Here is a 21,294-nt window from a genome sequence, read left to right as displayed (position 1 = left end):
CCCTAAAAAGAAAGATTCTTAACAGAAAATGAAAGAGTCATCTCCACCGAGGTGTTCAAAACAGTCCACAAGAGTAGACAGTCACTTCCTATGCCCAGCTGCCCTTTCTGTTTCTTCTTGGGCTATGTACTGAGAGGAAGGGAGTGGAGGCAGGGAGGGAAAGAGAAAAAGAAAGAGAAAGGAATTCAGCAAGGACTTGGGGTTGTTAACTCTTTCCTCTTTTTGTTTTGGTCATTGAGCTGCAAATTGGAGTGACCTAAAACAGAGGCTGGTTGAAATAGCTCTCAGCTTCCTTTCTCACCAGTATAAGGAGGAATGGAATTGAAAGTACTATTGATTGGAGTTTTGCCTGGATAGACCAAAATGATGCACTCCCAGGGTGGGGCTGCTGCAGAGTTCTACAAGGGAAGTTCCAGTGGTTGTGGCTTGGGTCTAATTAAGCCTTAGGGACTTTGTTGGGTGATATCTGCTCTACAAAAATCAGATCAACACACTCCTAGGGCCCAGAAAATGAGACTCCTAAGAATTCTACTTATGGGACAGAGGAGCCAATCCTCCACACACTTTGCTGCCCGGGAACACAGTCTTTCCAAACTAAGTGCCTGAGTGTTTTCACACCTATCTGTTCAAATTCCTGACCTTCTTCAGCTGATCACATGAGCTGCCAGACTCAAAGGGAAAGCAATTTGAACTCCCCTTCATTTTTCTGACTTGAGTCCTCTTGGGTACAATCTCTGTGCCTGTTACACTCACATTCTGCTAGCTACACCCTAGGTCACATGTTGGGCACTTGCCAGGACAGTATGGCAATGTGTCCTGTGACCTCCCATATCCTACAGCAGCCGCTGCAGCATGGCCTCCTCAAGATGGCGCCCACCTCAGCTCTCTGCCAGCCAGTTGAGAAGTGCAGAGTACTAGTTTGCTGTGCAGCCTATGGATCAACTAAGTTCAGGCTACTTTTCTGATCTACAGATTTTTCCATGCCAAATCTTTCCATTTTGTTTCTCTCTCTGTATTATCCCTCCCCTCTGTGGTGAACCAGCTGAGTTCTAATATAATATACTCTTTCTGGTTGTTTGTTCAATGCACGCAAATTCCTGAGCATCAAATTATTGAATTTTAGTGAAATCCCTCTTTCACCCACCTTGCTGAGGAGTATTCATACTACTTAATCCTGAGCCACAGAATTTCAGCCTTCCTCTATTCCACCATCTTGAATCTCCACCCTGCCTTATTATGTTTGTTCATTTCATTTATCCATTCAGCTAATGTGTATCCTCTTCAGCAGACAGAACTAACTGAGGCAAGTAAGCCAGGTGGGAGTTCCTTACAGGAGGATGAGGGAGAGTAAATGAAGAAAGTCAGGGAAACCGTAAGCCATAAGCCACAGGCCTGTGGGTAAAGACTGGATGGAGGAATGTAGGCAGATACTGGGGCTTCTGGATTCAGGAGTAATTGCAATGCCTTTAACCAAAATCACGACTCAGGAGCAGAGGCTGGGCAAGGCAGACAGCATGCTTACTGTCAACATGCTGAGTACAGGTACCTATTACATTCATATGGAGCTGCCCAGAGACAGGGTAGCAGTGGTTAAGATCCTGGTCTCCAGTGCCAAGGGTCTTTGGTCTTGAATTTGAATCCCAGTATTTAGGTCACAACTCAGATGCCTCAAGCCAGGCAACAAGTGAGTGGAGTGAGTAGATATTAGCACATTTGTAAATTGTGTGTATGGTGGGGACCCTGGAAATTGAAAATGCAGAATATCCCTGAAGATGAAGCTTAAGATGCATGGTTACCATTGTGCCAAAATTGGGGTCTGTTTTGTTTGGGGTTTTGTTCTCCAAAGAAGCCAGAAATTTCTCAATGTTTAAATTCAGCTTAACAAACAAATAAAACACTTACATGACCAGACTGTGGCTTATTGGTTGCTCCATCAATGTAGTCAGTCACAAGTCAGTAGAGAAGAAGACTGAGAGTGGGGTTCTGAAGAACTCCAGCACAGAAGGGGTGGACAGAGAAGAAGGAAGGGCCGTGAAGACCAGGAAAGGCAGAGAACAGAAAGGAAGAAGATCTGAAGAAGTGAGGTCGAAGAAGTCACGGAAGAGGAGCCCTGGAGGGAGGAGCCATCAACACTATTCAGGGCAGCACAGAGGTCAGTGTGGCCAGACTGTGCCACACAAGCCCATTATAATTGTGACCTCTTCCTGAGACAGTAGATGTGACTGCTGTTAGGGAGAGGGGACAAAATGCCCAAAGAAATCCCAAGTTTATAAATGGGGTGGGAGGTCCCAAGGGGAGGAGGAACCATGTAGAACTCTCTGATCACTCTCGTGGACTCTGACTCTGGGGACATCCAGAGATCATCTTTTCAAAAACAAAAATGAACTTCAGCTCAACCATCCATGGACTTACTTCTGATGGCTTAAAATTAGAGGCAGGTAGGAAACCAGAACACTCATCCCATCTTCCCCTCACCAGGAGGCTAGTTAACCAGGACATGGAGAGAGAAGGGAAAATAATAACTCCAACACTCTAACCAGTACTGAATTCTGAGATCTTTTATTTGTTTGCATGTAAATATCAATACTTTTATTATCTATATTATTAATATCAATATTTATATCCTTTGAGAACCAGGAATGCACAAATACAAAAATATGGCTTAATATGGGACCTGCCCAGTATACTTAAGAACAAAGTATGGTCTTACATAGGATTAGAATCTCGTAAGCATTCTCTAGATAGAAAGTCACTAGGCAACAATTGGTAACTGCTCTTGAAGGAATTACCTAGAAGGCAAAAGGAAGATGTTTAGTTTGTCCAGGGCGAGCCAGAGAGGGGGCAAAAATATATTCCATACAGTAAAAGAGAAAGCTACCCCTCTTGACTTGAGCAACTAGTACAGCCAGCACATTTAACATATGTCTTCTCAGCTAACAAGAGCATAAGATTCTAAACTGTTAGACATTTGCCTTTCCTGTCATTTAACAAGGGGAAAGCAGGACGCAGAAATGAGGAATTATTTATCCAAGGTCACTTAGCTAGTTAGTAACTAAGTCAAATTTAGAAGTCCTACCTCCTGACTTCTCAGTTCTCTTTCCACAGATCTCTTCAACATAGTGAGTACAGGGTTACTTATCTCTTTGACTTGGAGGGACTGGCACACAGAACAGATTTCAATGGGTGCTAGGTTGGGGGTGAAGCTGGTGCACAGCAGTAGTATCCCTCCTCCTTATCCCTGAAGGAGACCAGCATGGAAAGATCAGCATGTGTGCCAGGGGTCCCCACAGGGAGAGGCCCTGGCATCCAAGACAACCAGCCACAGGACAACAATGCTCAGGCCTGTACACTGCATGTTTATGAGAAGTATGGACAGAATTTCCAAACTTAAAAAAGTAAATGTGCATTTTCTTAAATATTACTTGTAGCCATAAACATTACTTTTTAAAATATCACTTAATTTTGCATAACATAGTTAATGACAAAAAGTAAACTATACACAAAAGACACATACATAAATCTTCTGAGTAGGCAAAGACAGCACAGAATATCTTGCTCAGCTTTATTCATGTAGCAATTGGCCCAGTTCCCGGGCTACAGTGGGCCCTCCGTAAGTGTTTAGCTATGACTGACTCCATGCGTACCCTGGCAACCACTCAGAACCTGATTGTTCTTACCTTTTGCACAGTTGTGTAGAATTTTTATTTAGCTTCTTTCCATACTAGCTTGAAATAGTGGGGAATATAGTTGGAGACAGACATTTAAGAGAAAAAAGAAAAGTATCAGACAGGAAGAAGCCCAAATGGAACTGAGACCACTTAGTGTAGGGACAACAGCCTTCTGTCTTCCTGGAGGTCCTAGAAGTAACCACTGTACTTCACACAGTACAGTTCCTGCAATGACACAGAATCATCCAGAAAGACATCAGGGTACATTGTATCCCCTATTTAAAACAGCAGAGAAACATTCACCACAATTTTTAAAATTTCCAAAATTTACATCAACAAAAATTTTGGCACAGAAGACTTGCAAATAATCTGGATATTTGACATAAAAATCACAATGCCATATGCAGTTTCATTATTCCAAGTTCAATGGGGATATGAAGATTTGGTATTGGCTGATGATAGATCCTTCTGGTTTCAATGTGAGATCATATGTGGCATTTGGTAATTCTGGACAGAGATCATTGTTTTTCATAAGGTATAATTGCTTCTTAGTGCCATTTGACATAAAAACTGTATTTGACTGTAGCATTGCTTCATTTTTTTTGGAAACCTAGCAATGTAGTTTCTGGGTACACAGAGGAGTGCTGAGGAGGGATCTCAGCATGTGCTGCTTTGCTTGTCTGTGGCAAAGAGTGGGGTTTCCTCCTCAGGCCATCCGAATCCTTACTGACTTTTACCCTGAGGTCCCGTTCATTGCTCTCCTATGAGATGAAAGTAATTCTCACATTATCACATACTCCCTGTAGAGAAAAATCTCTCTTGGTTTTTCTTAATCCTTGATTAAATTTTTCACAGCATCATATTCTCAGGATGGATCTTTGAAGGGAGATTTCTATTACATATGTTTGGAAGCTGGAAAAGCCAAGAGGTAATGAAAAAAGTCCCAGAGCACATGGTATTTCTTAGACAGTTGACTTCAAGTCCTGATTTTCACAAGACAATTTCCTTCTTGAACTCCTCCAAGAAAAAGAGGAATGTTGGTAATATGCAAATGACCATCAATTTGGATAGTTCATTTGGACTCCCGGGGGTTAGTGGAAACCACTTTTTGCAGACTCATAACCCTGCTCTTGGCTCCTCTTCATTTTGACAATGCCACATGCATGTCAAATTTCCAGCAAATGGTAGCCAAGTGCCTTTTTCAATGACTAAAGTTGATTAAAACAATTGCCTGACCAATGTGTCTTTAAGAGACATTTGGTTTTTCACTCTCACGAAGGTTCCTAGTGGGCTAAAGGCAGTCGTGGGGGATGAGTTGGGTGATTTGAAGATGTAGGATAAATACAGTTAATAAGGAATGCAAGATGCATTTTAAATATCCCTGAGTGAGGGGATGGGGCAGGATCTCATTCCAAGTGGCTGAGCATAAAGGACTCTGCTCACAAGGAAGAATCCGTGTCCTGTCCACCCACAGCTTGGTGTTCACACTGGTGCCTGGTTTGGGGGATGGCCATCGACTCCTCAGTGGGCACAGAATCCACCAGGATTTTGATGAACGAGAATCAGTTCCCCACCATTCACTGGCAAGCAGGAGGTGTCGTGAGCACTCATATTCAGATACACTTTGTCTTTGAAAGCCAAAGAGACCACCGTGATGAAGTTGACCACCTTGTTGGTGCTCTGGATGGAGATTGGATTGTAACCCTTCCGGAAGTAGAGGCTGACGTTGACCTCCTGGGAGAAGTAGCCCTTCAGGGAGATGAGATAAAACCCATCACAGCTGATGATGATTGAGTCGTTTTCCACCTTCATGGTCTCAGCCTTGTCTGGAGATGCAATGCGGAAAAATTTCTTCTCGCACCCTGAAAAGGGTAGGGCTAGAATAAAAAATAAAGATCTCTGAGCACTACGTTAGGCAACGACCTGCCAACACAACTAAAATCAAGTGAAGAGGGAGTGATAGGGAGGGTGGAAGCAAGCACTGTGTTTCTACCCAGGGGTTGGACTCTCCCTTTCCTGAGGGATGGGAGACGGGCAGAGCTAATCCCAGTTGCCAAGAGAGTCTCCGATCCGGCTGGGATTCCTGAGTTGAGGGATTATATAAATTGTCACTGCTGACCTACTGCAGAAAAGGTAGCTTCGAGGTTTCCCAAATTTTTCAAAACTGCGTGGAGTTGGCAGCTTCAGTCCCTCCTAGCTCGCTCAGTGGACAGAGTACAGCACAGGGGGCAGTGATGCCCCCTGCCTCGGTCCTCTCACTACTTCACTCAAACAATTGCGTTTACGTTTCCCAGCCTGTCCCTGCTGACTGTGGGCCTCAGACCTACTGACGGCCTTCACCAGCAGTCAGTGAGTTTCTGCAGCTAAGCCCAGGATGCCAGTGCCATCCAGATGGACTCGTCAGATGCAGGTTGGACTCTGACTTGCTTCTCCCTTCCACATCCTATGGCTAATTTTTCCTGGAAGGGGACTTGGGAAGAGTTGCTGTCACAGGAGAAAGAAAAGGAGGAGGAGGGGAAGGAAGAGGAGCAGGAGAAGCTTCGGTTGCTTGTGTATGGGGCAATTCTAAGTGCAAACCAAAAAGCCTAAACTTCTTTAATTTCCATATTAGCCCCAATAACATGATGAATGACCAAGCAACCACATCTTGGACACCTATTCTGGACCACGTCCCTTGGTGATGGGAAAAAACATGTCTCCACTGCAGGCCACAGTTGGGTGGTTCTTGCCTTGTATCAGGCTCAAGGGGCATACTTTGAATTAAAAATAACACCACTTATGGACAGCAAAAGGTATTTCCCTTCAGTCTCAGAGAACTTAACAAACAAATGAATATTCATATAGAAACAACTGGGGGTTGGCTGTAATCATGGACCCAAACGATGTTCTCATGGTAGTCAAAATATCACTTTTTCTTCATATCAGGGCCTTCCCCAACTCTCATTAAGGCAAAATCGTGTCCCAGAATAGAACGAGCAGATGATGTGTCCTAAAGTCAGACGGACTTGAGAAAGGTACAGCCTTTGCCTCCTTAGTGAACATGAGGATCGTTCCTACTCAAGGGTCCCTGGAGGATAAAGTGAGGCATGTGAAGGACAGAGACAAGTATGGATTTGGTAACCAGCCACCCCCCTCTGCTTCTTATGCACATTCTTTGTCCCCAATGAAAATAATATTCAGGTTCCAATAATCCTGAGATGTCATAGTTTGCCAAGGAAAAGGACAGATCTTGTGAGGAAATTAAGAGGCTAAAGGGAAGATCCTTTAAAAAATATGAATCAATTAAACTTTTGACAATACTTACCAGTAAATTGTATTCTAATACTTTGAATTGAAGGATACTGCACCTAAGGGCAGAAAAAGGATATATTTTTAGGGGGCAAAACAAATGGAATTGTCAAATCAGAGCCAATGAAACAGAAACCCAAAGACGCAGCTTCTTCTGTGAGGGTCAGTTGGCCTTCCCGCTGCCCTCTTGCTTTTCTGTGGCATCTCGCGGTTACTCTGCTCTTCCATGCAGGCATTTGAGGTCTGTTCTCATTTCTGCCAAGCTCCTCTTGGATGCACTGTTTAAGCTTGCCCCAATTTCCCCTTTTAGATAATGGTACACTTACTAGTTCTCTTGTTAAGAAACCCATTCATAGAGAGTCCCTCATGGAGTAGTCTGTGACCAACCAATCCATCTTGACCACAGAACCCACTGGGAGCAAGTTCTGGAAGCTTCTTGTATGCTTGTTCTTTCACCATAACACAAGAATCAGCACATCATATTTTTGGGATGCAGGCAATAACATCTATTCTAATCCTTTAGAGTTCAATCGAACTGAAGATAGCTTTCATTTTTTAAACACTGGATCTTCCTTTTCTTCAACCGAGTGAAAAAACTAACCTGAATCATATCCACACACAGTAGCAGGAAAAGAAGTGAAACCGTGAAGAGAGGAAGCTTGGTAGATGAAATAAGTGTCCGTAGTAATCTGGTGGTTAACAAACCAAAAGCTCCATGCAGAGCAAACTCAAAGCTCTGTGAAGTGAACATATCTAAGGACAGGCTCAAACATGAAGCATGCTGCCACGTGTGACGGGAGAGTCATAACACTCCTATGGGCATCAAATGTACCTGGAAAAGTGCCCCAGACACTGGTGGCCAGTGTTCCCTCTGTTGAAGGACCTGGAAGCCTGAGGCCAGGGGCAGCAGGGACCCTTGCTCTTCCGGGTCTACTTTTTTCCTTCCTGAATTTTGTACCATATGGATGTGTTCCCTACTGAGAAAGGAAGAGGAAGGCCCCTTGTGCCTGCCGGGACAGCAGCTCTTCCCACAGGTTCTTTCTGGCAGGATGTCCGACGGAAGGTTTGGGAGACGTTTGTTTTCATTCCCTGGGCAGTGGAATCCCTGCTTCCCACTCTCCTGGCAAACTACGGCCCAGTCGAGAGGATTCCGCCGGGGACTCCCCACACAGCTGAGGAACTTCCCTAAGTGCAATCACATGCCTGACCCCGCTGAAACCAGCAGGCAGCACAGCAAGAAGGGAGAGCTGTCTTGAGCCCCCAGTGGCTGGGCCTCAGTACCTTATGAGTTCAGCATGTGGAGCTGCGGAGCCAGGCTGATGTGGTGCAAGTGGGAGTCTGGGGCTCCCTCCCGTCATGTGCTCTTTGTGGCTGCTGCCTTGGGGTGCGTTGTGGTGCAGTGCTCTGGAAGATGACTGCTCCCCCAGTAAATAAATGCCCCTGCTGCTCCCTGGCTAGTGTGCGACAGCTGAATTGCCACCTGCTAGGGTCAGAAGTGGCCTGTGGAGTGGTACAGGGAACATGAGGCTCAGCACGGCATGCAGCACCTGGGCCCAGGGCAGGTGCTGGGTCACTCTGGGCTGGTTAGGTAGTGCTTGGAGGTGTCAGTTTGTCATCTTTAAAGATCACTAGAAGATTGTGGGCCCGTCTTTCAGCACTGAACTTACAGGATGTCAATTTTAAAAGTTGCAATTCTAAGTCAATTTTAATTTCAAAAAAGAACCATGAAACTTCCTCATTCACAAATTTGCTTCGAGCTCTCTGATCTCAAAGCCCTTGTGATTTTTTTTTATTTAATTGACATTGCAAAAGTCTCCCAAAGGTTCCTGAAAATCAAAGACATTTCCCAGTTTTTTGAAGTGCCCTAATGTTACAGGGGTGCCAGTGACTAAGAGGACATCCTCTGGGTCTGAGATGCTGAAGAGGGAGCAAGGAAAGCCCATGTGACTTCCCCCCGTGGGCTGATCTACGAGAACTCCAGACTCACATCCTGTTCCCTCTCTGGAGAGAAGGCACCAAGGGGTAGCCATTTGCAAATTCTCAGAAGTCTCTAAGGAGCATCAAAAACAACAGTTCAGACAAGTTGTGAAGTAGAAAAAGGAGGCCCCTCCTCTTGCTCCCTGCACATCCTCCTTCTCTCTCTGTGACCTGCACACACTGAGGGTCCCACTACCCATAGTCACCACACGCTGCCCAAGTCAGGGCCCCCACGGCCTGGCTCCAGTCTCCTCATCAGCTTTCTGTGTCTTGTGATCAAGCCACTTATTCACTCTGATCTCCTTGCCCTTGGACAGAGAGCCCGGTTGAATAGGACGGAGTGAGGGCAGAGGAGGCAAATTCACTTCAACTGTGACTTCTCCAGCTTTGTGAATTTGGAAAAGATATAAACCATTTATTAGCATTAGCTTTCACATGGGAAAATAAGTCAAAATGCCATTACTGGAATGTTCTGAGATCACTGTGAGGTTTAATAGGATGACTTAAACCCAGCAGCTTGGCTGGCTCATGATAAACATTAAAACACACTCGCTTTCTGTGATCTCTCTTCCAAGACAATCCTTTCACCTATTTCTGTAACACCTGCAGGCCTACATGAAATCCTTGATTTTTGGTATCCATTTTCCTATACCAGGTATTTAAAATCACCTTATTCATACAGGTGTTCATAGAAGCTTTGTTCATAATTGTCAAAACTTGGATATAACCAAGATGTCCTTCAATAAGTGAATGGGTAAATTGGTATGGTCAAACAAAGGAATGATATTTTCAGTCCTAGAAAGAAGTGAGCTTTCAGGTCATGAAAGACATGGAGGACTCTTGAATTTGTATCACTGTGTGAAAGAAGCCCATCTGAGAAGGCTGTATACTGGATGATCCCAGGGTATGCCATTCTGGAAAACAGAACCATGGCATCTAAAAGATCAGCAGTTGCCCAGGGTTAGAAGCTAGGGAGGGATGAATGGGTCGAGCATAGGGGATTTTCAGGGCAGTGAAACCATTCTGTACGATACTGTACCGAAGGGCACATGTCACGTGCATTTGTCTAAACTCACAAAATACAGAAAGCACAACCCCAAGAGTGGACCCTAATGTTAATGAAAATAATCACTCCATTGACTTAAAGTATCACCACCAGATAAAAATTTCATCTCTTCTTAGCATATTTAGCTCTGTGACTTGGAGAGAACTGTATTTACCTTACTGATTTTTAGTTTCTTCATCTGTAAAATGGAAACAGTAAAGATCCATTATCTCAGAAGGTTGTCGGGAAGATTAAATGAGATTAAAACAGGTGAATGCCCAGCACCTGGCATGGAATATTGTGAGGAGTTGAGAAACATCACCTGTTATTTCAGAATACCCAGAAGTTTTCCTCAAGCAATCCCAAAGTTTTCTGTATAGTGGAAGTTAGCAAAATCATGACTTGGGCTCTGAGTAGGTACTACTGTCCAGGCAAGGGACAGCAGGCCCATGGAAAGTACAAAAAGACTGAAAGCAGGTGAGAGAAGACTCACAATGAGATATTTCCTTGCCTTCCAGTGCTGTGTGCTGGGCTGACCAGGAAGCTGGATGGAAGAGTCTGGCAATCTGGCAGCCTCTACTGCATTCACAAGAAAGTGACAATTGCTTCAAGAACTCATCTCTGAGAGTGTGAGCCTCTGCGTCTGACTCACTAGGATGTGGCATGGGGCTGTCCATCTTATTTGTCATTTGTCTGGTAGAAGGGTGCCATCAAATATGAAACCAGGAAGTGGGCTCCGCTTCACCCTGTGGGCCTTGCTGTTCTTCCCTTGCTACCAAGCCTCCATGTCAAGACCCTGGGGGAGAGGCTGAGAAGTGAGTCAGCTGAGGACAGTGGGGACACAGTGGCCCCTCCGCCCACCTGACACCTCCACTGGGAGGGACCAGCTCTGCCCCCTCCTTGGGCTTTGTGCTCAACCAGAGGAGATGCGAGCGATCATAAAAGCACAACCCACAAGCTTGCAGATGTGTCCTAAGGACGCTCGAAAGAGGAAAGTGGAACTCTCCACTCTCGCCAAGACGAGAGGGTGGACTTCCATCCTGGTGGACTTAGTGTGCATTCCATGAAAACAGCCTGGAACAACGGGATGGGCCCCTTCTGAGGGAGGAAGTTCAGAACCCCACCCAGAGAAAGGAATGGAAGACGGTCAAAAACGTTCTCTGGTCAAGGAGTCCTCCTTGTTCAAGAAAAACCATCCCCAAACTTACATTCTTAGAGACACAGACGCATGGCTTTGAAAACCTTGCTGAACAAAGTGTGTATTGGACCAGGTGTAATGGACCAGGGAAGCCATTGTAATTGCCTTCCAGAGCCTTCTCTGTCTTCACACCTACCCTGACCATCACTGTCGGCGCCGTCTCCCTGCAGCTTCTCCTTTAACCTCCACCATTGCCCCCGCCCCCCACATAGCCTGGGTGACACTGATAACCTGCTCCCACCATTTCCCTCTTTCTGCCAAGTCTTCTTAGTAATGGCTGCATGCTTCTCCCCTCAGAGAGACATTCCTCCTCTCAGAGAACATGAACCACGATTTCACTGTCCCTGATACTGAGCAACTGATAGTTCCTAAGAGTGAGCTCAGATATTCAAATAAACAACAAAGTCAACCAGAAATATCCTGTGACACAAACATACCCGCAAAGTTATGTGGTGGACCCAACGCACCAACTCTTTATGTCCTCCAAGGGAAGATTTTCTTAAACCTGAGATTCCCATGCCACATTAACTGGGGGATTCCCTGAAGTTCACTGACAGAGAGACGGACCAAAACATTTCTGAGCCTCCCTTCCTCACCTTATCGATCAAGGCTCACACCCACCTAGTGTCTAAGCAAATGAAGGGCAGGTTTCCCACAGGCCCACTGCATTACCAACCTCCTACCGCATGGCAAACACGATGGCACTCCGTAAATCAACGTTTGCTGAACACAGCGGAATTTAGCCAGTGGCCACATGATCATGTAATATCTGACGAGGTTTTTGAAATCATCCTATTTATCTTCAAGTACAAGGGGAGTAGCAGAGTTATCACAGCCAATATCTTTCTATTTGAAACCACTCACTTCCTGTCCCATTTGCATGGTGAAAAGGAGAAATTATCTCCTTAAGGAGTCAAGCCGTGAGGGCATCCAAGGCACGGGGCTGACAGGAGGGGGTCCCGGGTTGTGGGTGACCTAGAACAAGTCCTTTCCCTTGCAGCCTTCCAACATCCCCAATGTTCACTCTCAAATAAAGTATCTAAGGACATTTCCAACTCAGAAATTAGACAAATCCCATATTCAAAAGATAAGTCTCAAGGAAGTGGGTGGTAAGACGCCCTTCTGAACAGAGCTCTTCATGACAAGAACCGCAGGGCAGGCCCCTCCTCCCCAGGTGACTCCTGGGACAGCTGCAGAACAGTCGAGGTCATGCCTAGCGTGTGCAGTGAAGCGCGGGGCCCCGCATGTGCTCTGGGATAGATCAAGACCTTGGCAGGCAGATTTATCACAGTCCAGCCGTGGGATGAGAGGGGGGTGGTGACAAGGACAGCCTGACATCTCAAGCTAAAGTTTTCCTGTTAGTTAATGGAAGAGAAGCCAAATGCAAGGCCAGAGGAAGTGTGCTCACAGACCCACAGTCGAGAAACCAGGCGTTGAAGCTGGATGGAGCTTTCTATGAAGCTTGTCACCGAAGACTGGTACCCTCCTGCCTTCCTACTTATCCCACTCTTCCCGCTGCTTGTTTAACCCCATTCTTTTCCCACAAGGGTACAAACTCTGGCAGGACGAGAGGACCTTGTCTAGCTTGCTACCCTCTCATCCTCAGGGCCCACTGGTAACTGGTGACCCATAACTTTGCTGAAGAAGTACATGAATGAATGACTTTCAGAGGGCCAGTGGCCCAGAGTTCATGCTGAGCTAGAGCTCGGAACGTGACCTTACTTGAACATAGAATCTTTATGGATATAATTAGTCAAAGTCATGGTTTAGGAATTAGGTATACCCCAAAAGCTCATGGGTGAGACAAGGCAAGAAGGTTTGGAGGGGAAATGACTGGGTTTTGAGAGCCTAACCTGATCTGTGCATTAGTCCCCTGATGGGGATTAACTGAGTGCACAGGTAGGGAAATGGCTAGAGCAGGTCTGGGAGCATGGCTTTGGGGTATATATTTGGTCCCTGGTGAATGGAACTCATTACCACATCCCGAGCTGCTTTCCTTCACCACACTCTTCTGCAGTGATGTTCTGCCTCACCTCAGGCCAAGAGCAATGGAGTTTGCCACTTACCGACTGAGGCCTTTAAAACCCTAAGTCCCAAAATAAACTCTTCCTCTGCTAACTGTTCTTGTCATGTCTTTTGGTCACAGCAGTGAAAAAACTGATTAAAACATGAAATCAATGGGAGTAGGGTGGATCCTAAGTCCAACCTGACTAGTATCCCTAAGAGAGGAGGAGAGGCCACACAGAAGTCCTCACAGGGGCGAAATCTGTGGAAGATGGAGGTAGAACCTGGGGTGATGCAGCTCCAAGCCAAAGAACGGCGTCTAGAAATAAGCAGCCCAGATTCTTCCCCAGGGCCCTCTGAGGGAGTTCGGCCCTGCCAACACCTTGATTTTGAATTTCTAGCCTCCTGTGCTGTGAGAGCTATTGTTTTAAGTCATACAGACGGTGATAATTCTTAGAGAAGCCATTGGAAATTACTGCATGGTTGAGGAAGGTATTTGAATACAGCGTAATAATCATACTACCCCATTGAAGTAAGTCTTTAATCAGAGTCAGAAGAAAGCTTAGGAGACTGTGTAGTGCAATCTCCTTACTGTTCAAAAAAGAAAGAAAGAAAGAAAAAGATGAATATCCCGCTCTGTGACTATATTACAAGTCACACTTCAATCATTTTATAAAAATGCATTACAAAGTATATATAATTGTTAAAGTTTCATTAATCATGTTACTGACATTTGTGTAAGTAGATTTAAATCCCTATTTTAAAAGTCCTTCTTCCCTCTGAGATATTGCATAAATCCTCTAATTTTTCTTCAAAAGTAACTGATGTCAGAAAAAAAATGGATTTTTACTCATTTTAAGAAAATGAATTTTTAAAACAGCCATCCTTAAAGCTCAGAGTGTGGAGTCATGACAAAGGGTAACAGAAAAAGACGAGAGTTTAGACCTGGCCTTGTTTTCTAACCCTGACCAGCCTGTGCAAACCTAGTCAAGTCTCTATGCCTCGAACTTTCCCCGCATAAAACAGCACACAAATATCTGTCCTGTCTTCCTCCGGGGTCAAAATAAGGACGAGAGGACAGAAGTGGGAAAAGCTCTGCCAACTTGAGGAACCGTCACTGTGAGGAGAGCCTGTTGTAATGCTGCCCGCCCACCGGTCCCCACTAGGCCAGAACAAGGGCCGTTAATGCCAATAGGGGCCTTGGAAGCTAAAATCATTAAGCACTCAACACACATAATTCAAAGTACATTTTATATTACTAAACAGAAAAAGACACTTTTATAATTTATCTTACAACTCAACAAGGAGTTTTAAATTTATTTAGTGACTGTTTCGATGTCTCTTCACAATTTTTTGTAACATAATTGTCATTTCCATCCTGATCTTTATCTGCTTCATTGACTTTCAAGGCTCTGATTCTGGCTGCCTGAGCATACGTCACTTAAGCTCCCTGTAGTATAATCTGCACCTACATGTCACAGTATTTAAGGACTGAAGAAGGTTTCCTATCCTCAAGTTATTAAGTAAGCATGGGAAGAATTAAAGATGGAGTCTGGCTTCCCGACAGCCAGCCTGTTTTCTGAAACTATGCTTGTATGTCATCAAAGCTAGATAAATCTATACAAATCAACACCAACACACCTACTGTGCATTGCAGGGTGAAAGTTCTACTGAAAAAAAAAAGTTTTAGTTATGCCAGCCATGTCCCCAGTGTTTCTAGTACTGTGAGCCAGATCACATGTCTCTTGTGAATACAATTTCCTGCTGTATTTGTCAGCCAAGTCCTTGGAGGATGGCAGGAAATAATAAAATGAAGGGAAACAGAATCTGCCAGGTCCACGGGCTCCAAGTGTGTAATTTTAGATCTCTGGACCCCTTTCAACCAGTCACTGACCTCAGGACACTTCACAACCTCATAAATTCACTCTTCCTCCTCCTTTTGTTCTCTAATAAGCTCTTAATTAGAAATCTTTATTCACAAATAATATAACTATTCCAAAGTGGATTTTTTAAAAAATCCTAAACATTGCAGTAGAGAAATCCAGTCCATGAGGCTGTCTCAACGGCGACAAGCTCTCTGAGATGTGAGTGCCCACACACCACTAGGCAGACGTTCCAGGGCAGAACCCGTGGAGCACCCCCACGGGGGCAGTGACACGCCGTGGCATTCACAAAGCTGGCAGAACCACCTTCCGGGTCTGGACATCGTCACACAGGCTGGTGTTCAGGGACTTTACCCAGGGACTCACGCGAAGAGCCCGGAATGAACCAGAGCCTTCTGGTTCCTGGTCCTGGGTACCCAGTTACACCTCAGTGATTCTCCCTAAAATCTGAGAAGATGTTTTGTATTTTTCCATGAGTGCTTTATTCCCTTTGTGTGAAAAGACGCTGCCAGGCCATCGAAAGCCTGGGGACTACGGAGCAGGAGCCTGTGTGCTGGCAAGGCGGCAGCCTCAGGCCAGCGCTGCCTCTCCCCAGCTCAGGTTCTTGTCCTCCTTGTTTCCTGTCTCTCATGAAAGAGTAGTAACAACACGGTAACCGCGGGACACCAGGGGAGTGGCCATTCCCCATGAATGAAGAATCCCCCGCTGCAGGCCTGCAGGCCTGCTGGGAGGGAAGGGCAGAGGGCAGTCGCTGCCAACAGAAACAGAACTGGAAGGACAGGGGCCAGCCCCGGGCAGGGCGGGTCTGCTGGGCACCCGCAGCCAGGGGCCCGGGCCGAAGCGGAGAAGAGGAAGATGACATTCCGAGCTCAAAACCAAGAGCCCCGCTGCCCACTTCCCAGTTCTCCTCTGTGCTGTGTGTCTGTGCGTGTGTCCCCGGGTGACACTTTCCGGCATGATTCCTAGCCAAGTGATTCCATCCTGTTTTGAGTACTTGGGTCAGAATATACCCGTAGTCAAATTTTAGAAAATATCGTCTCGGTGCAGACAGTGAGCACTGTTGGTCCCCTGGCGTTCACCCTCCTCCGCACAGATGAGCCCTTGACTTCCTAAGAAACCTCTTCGCCTCCTCTCCAAGAGAGGGCTTAACATGCGGATGGTTCATTTTACTGGTGTGCCCCCTAGTGCCCGAAGACTTCACACTCACCTTCTGTATTTGCCAATAAGTGGACCACACGAAAGAAGCAAGATTCCGAGAGGCAAGGATTTTAGTAATTGTCCCTGTATTTTCTTCAGCATAGAAGAGAATGAAGTGTGTTCACTTAGCGTGACTCACAAGATTCAGGATGGGTGGGCCATTCTGAGCAGCTTGCTGTTCCTGCCTGGAAAGCCTGCTGCCTCCCGCCTGCCCACCCCTGTCCCTCTCCCCTGTGGACTTCCGCCACTCCTTCTAACATCAGCTGAAGCGTCCTCTTCCCCCAGTGTTCCTGGCTGGGTCCCTCCTCCCTCCTCTGTTCTTCCCACTGTCCTTTGGGCATGTCTTCACATGCCTGACACCATTGGCCCCACCTTCAATCTTGACCGTTGAGCCAAAGAGTTCAAAAACCTTCTCTAATGAGTTTGTCTCCAAGCCTCAAACAGTACCTGATGCAAGTGCACACTTGGTGGAAGGAGTCTGAAAAAGGATGCCTTAAATAAAAATAGGAGAAACCCTAGAAAAGGAGTGGGGAGTTGGGGTTAATTGACTAGTTTGGTTATGGCAAGCAATTCACCCACCCTCTCTGGTTTTCTGTTTTCTTATCCGTAAACAGACTACATCTAAGACCTGCTCAAGGATCTAATGATTCTGTGCCTTTTCATTAATACCTCCCTCAGGAATCTCAAAATACTTTATGGTGAATCAGCTTGCCACTTGTTTCTTTTTAATTCTCAAAGAGCTGCTTATGAAGGGCAAATTCAATTTACATTCAAAGTTATTTCATTTGCATGTCTGTCCTAAAAATAGAATTTCTAAAAAAAAAAAGTTAGATTACATGCAGCTATTTAAACTGAACTAATCTGAGACAAGGTTTTTAAGGGAAATTCTTCTTTCTCTTCTTAAATGATACACAGAAAGGTGGAAGTTATAGCCTGAAACTTCATTCAGAAACTGTGAATTTTAATTCTGACTCTGACTGACACAGAACTGTCTGACTTACTTTTCAAGAACCTCTACTTCTGTTTCTCCCAGCAGAAACAAATGATAAGAGTGTCAACCTTTGACAGAGGGCTCGGCTGAGAAATTGTAACTGAATGCCTGCACCTGCCATGGGCTATGATAAAAGTGTCAGATCTTGGAAGAGTCAGGCTACCATCAGACCTGGAAGGCAAGGGCGAAGTTCACCAAAGCTTCTCACAGGCCAGCTTTTCGTCTGCCACCGATACCCAGCTGAAGCTCCAGGAAGACGGGAAGCCTGGCCTTTAAGTGACAGCCCCAGTAGGTTCTCCAATGCATGATCATTTTGGTGACAGAAGCATTCAATTTTATAACTTGTGGGTCTTATTCTAGGGCCTTCACTTCTTTCCTCTTTCTAAACAAGGTGTTTTGCTAACTCAGAGTAGGCTATGTAGATAAGTACAGGGAATATAAATCAAGTGTAGAAAAGTGTATTCATGCTAATTTTGTTTTCCCCAGTCCCTTTCTAAGAGCCAGGAAATCTCTAAACTCAGACACAGAAATCTGCTAACTCAAGCTTTGTATTTTTTCAAATTCTCACACCCATTCTAAGGATACCATCAGCATACTCAGGATATTGAGCCGTCGCAGGTCCTACTGATCTTCGAGCCCAACTTCCTCTGTTACAGGTGAGATCAAGGCCCAAAAGGGAAGTGAGCTGTGTGAGGAGTGGGTACGGCAAGAGGGAGCTTTGTTGCTGGTGTCTCAAAAACATCTTCTGCTTTTCATGTGTGTCAATAAAAGTTAGCCAGTAGGTGAGAAACGGATGGCTGAATGACTCCATCGAAGGGAAAGTGACTGCCAAGTGGAGCTGGAAGCTCTGTCTGCATTTCTACAGAGCCCCCACGTAGGTGATGATTTTCTGAGGCTAAAAGTTGAACCTGAGAAGTAAGGGGGAAAGCACGATCGTTTTCCACAGACCTTTCTCCTTCGATTGAAGGATGGGGGAACGATGAGCATCTCCGCCTGGCTTTGCCTCCAATGCACATGGCGCATGGCTGGAGCAGCCTATCTCAGGAAGGAGAGGGGTGTCTGCATCCCACCACCACCCATGCCGCCCCCAGCCAGAGTGCCCGGCGTTCTTGTGGAGTTTAAAAGATACAGTCTGTGACACTTTTCTAAGGGCTACTCTACAACCTTCTATCTGTCTCTCTCTCTCTCTCTCTCTCTCTCTCTCTCTCTCTCTCTCTCTCACACACACACACACACACACACACACACACAGCCACTGCTGCTGCCACCAACACTATTCCAGCAGGTCCCAGGTGACACCCACACCACCTGTCCTGGCTGTCCTTCCCATGCTCAAGTGTAGAGAGCAAATGTGAAAGCCACTGTGCTGCTCCAGCTCCTCGAACAGTACTAAAAGATCATAAAATAAAACAAAAATAGATCACATTAGCAAAAACAGTCTAGCTGGAAAACTGAAAAAAAAATTAAAGTCCATGTTAAGTGAACAATTCCAAATATCTGAGCAAAGAAAGAAAAAAATCTATATCCAGAATACATGGGCTCCTGTTTCTTGAACAAATGACACAAATACGCCACCTATGTTCTTGCTTCCGTTTCTACACCAGAACCACAGAAAGCTAATTCTCTCTCAGGAACTGCTCACCACAAGTCCTGGGGCCCTGGAAGTCAGCTCTGGGCCCCGCGTCCCAGTCCCGCCACAGAGCCGCTAAGTGGCTTGTAGAACGGGCCTCTCTTTTTCTGGGGTTCCCAGGGCACTGAAAGCGCCAGGCGGCCCCAGACCCAGCAGGCCGGAGAGTGTGCTTCTGCTCCTGTGTCTCCTGCCCCGAGCCCTGATGCAATCAGCCAGCGTGCCTGGGCCACAGACCACAGGTCCCGGCGTCTTCGGCATGTCACAGAGCAGGGAGCGCAGTTCTGCGGCCGTTTGAAGAGCACTCCGGCTCCCAGACCCGGCAAGGCACGCAGCTGTGCTATTTTTGGTTACTCTGTTTGCTTTCTTCCCAGAAGAGCCTAATTCCGGTGTGTCTCGGGTACCCTGCCATGGACACACTCTGCCCCACACTCTCCCCAAGTCACCTACTTTAATTTCACTCAAAGGACTGTGCACGGACAAGTGACAGTGTGGGGCGGCAAGGGGAGAGCAGGTGTGTGGCGCTAACCGGTCTGCTGGCTGTGTGTCACCCCGGCCACGATTCTCAAACTCAAAGTCACGAGCCCTTTCCGTGGTTGGGCAGTCACAAGCTCCCGCTCCCCCTGACCACCCTGCACCAAAAACCCCCATTTCCTGTAGGCAGAGACAAGCCCCGGCATTTACCAGGACTGCTCATCCTGGTTTGCTCTGGCCAGCTGGTCTGATGTGGCCATCAAAATTAAGGCTCCTCAACCCAAAGCAAACGTCCAGGGAAATAAGAATTATCAGACTAGCCCCCAAAAAGGAAGCTGGGGAGACAGGCTTCACACCTGTGATGAATAAATAAATAAATAAATAAATAAATAAATAAGAAAAACGACGTGATCTAAGGGGAGCGTGGAATGAGAGGAAAGAGCTGGGGAAATGGGGGATGTGTGAGGTGGGGCGTGCCAGACCACCCCACTCCACGATGTGTTGGACCAAGTGGGAAAGACGAAGCCATGTCTCTGTACAACATAAAGGAGTTGTGATGGCAGAGAGAGACTGGGAGAAAGAACCCGGGATCCAATCGGGGGGAAATGTGCGCACACAGGCAACACACGCGTGCATGCTCTGCTGCCCTTAAAATGCAAGGTCAGCTCTTTAGAAGAGCTCAGCGTCGACGCCTTCAGCATTGTTACAAAAGCAAAGCTCCTCGAGTGCCTGTGGAATTTATGAATGTCATAGAAAAGCAGAACTGGCCTCTGTCTTCTTTCCTTTTTGTACAAATTCCCTCATCAGACACATTTTTACAGAATGGGTAGACCAGGTGTGGATATCAGTGACTTGAAGCTTCAGAGTGGCAGCTCGTGCAGGAAAAGAAAAATCTAGAAGTAGTGCCTCTGCTCTACCTCCGATATGCCCTGCACTGCCACCGCTAAAAGGAAGGAAGGAAAGGAGAGACATAGGGTGTTTGACCACACTCTACAACCATTTGGTAGTGAGGGGACATGGCAATTTTGGCATCCGATTATTTCCAGGTAACGTTTACAGCTACTGCAGCTGCCACCAGCAGAGCCGAAGGGGAGAAGGTGCCAGTGGTGCATCTTACCTGAGGAGCAGAGCGGTACAGGCAGAAGAAGGTGAGGCACAGGAACAGCCCCAGTCCCTGAGCCACAGAAGCCACCAGCAATAGCTTGTTCCTCTGGCATCTTGACCGTGGTGTGTTTCCCACATTCTCATCCAGGGGTTGAGCCCCTTCCATCTCCACAATCTGGAAGCAGGGAAGATGCAGATGTGGCAAAGAGGAACTGGGGGAAGACGGAGCCTTCCCCACAGAGAAGGAGAGGAGCCCAAATAAAGCTCTCAATCAGAAGATAGACCAGGTCCCAGTGCCAGAGAGAAGAGGCGATTGAAAGAGCAGAGCGGACTCACTCAGCTTTAGCTTTGCAACTTTTGCAAGCAGGCGGGGGAACTCTTTGTGACTAATCTGAATTTCCCCTTTACTTTCTTTCTTTTTTTTTTTTCCTCAGGGCTAACAGGGAGTTGTTTTTGTGGCATTCCAGTTCTGATTTGAGTGACTGTGAAATGACAGTCATAGGAGTGTGCTATTTTCTTAATTTCTCATTGCATCAGTTACCACTTTGTGGGTCACTTGATAAAGATCATCATCCGTTGATGCGGGAGCTCACAGATCCCTTCCTCAAGGTATCTTCAACCACAGGAGACACTTAAGGAAAACGTTGGGCTGAGAGCCTTCTCTCTTGATGTCACTGAACACTGAGCCCATTTTAGGGATTCAGAACAAAAGCACATTTTTGAAATGAAAAACACACACACAAAAAAATAGGAAAGTGGATCATGTGGAAATAAGGAGTAAGAGCCTCCAGTTCGATGGACCATTACATTAAACTAGTATTTATTGAGCTTCCACGTG

General features: G+C 46.1%; 1 protein-coding gene across 2 annotated transcripts in view; it reads right to left on the bottom strand.

The window, feature by feature from the left end:
• Positions 1-4,383: 4,383 nt before the first annotated feature.
• The window catches only part of TNFSF4 (TNF superfamily member 4), a 28,524-nt gene continuing 11,613 nt past the window's right edge, over positions 4,384-21,294 (bottom strand). For both annotated transcript variants that reach the window (XM_079106421.1, XM_079106422.1), the window contains exons 2-4: positions 20,470-20,631; positions 6,973-7,015; positions 4,384-5,545 (exon numbers count right to left, since the gene is read on the bottom strand). In XM_079106421.1, the coding sequence (XP_078962547.1) occupies positions 5,190-5,545; positions 6,973-7,015; positions 20,470-20,631 (561 nt within the window). In that variant the 3' untranslated portion in view covers positions 4,384-5,189. The remainder of the gene's footprint in view (positions 5,546-6,972; positions 7,016-20,469; positions 20,632-21,294) is intronic.

This window comes from Sciurus vulgaris (genome assembly GCF_902686455.1).
Source record: "Sciurus vulgaris genome assembly, chromosome: 12".
NCBI classification, from domain to species: Eukaryota; Metazoa; Chordata; class Mammalia; order Rodentia; family Sciuridae; genus Sciurus; species Sciurus vulgaris.
Note: the sequence above shows the minus strand (reverse complement) of the source record. Positions and strands in the feature narration are given on the sequence as shown.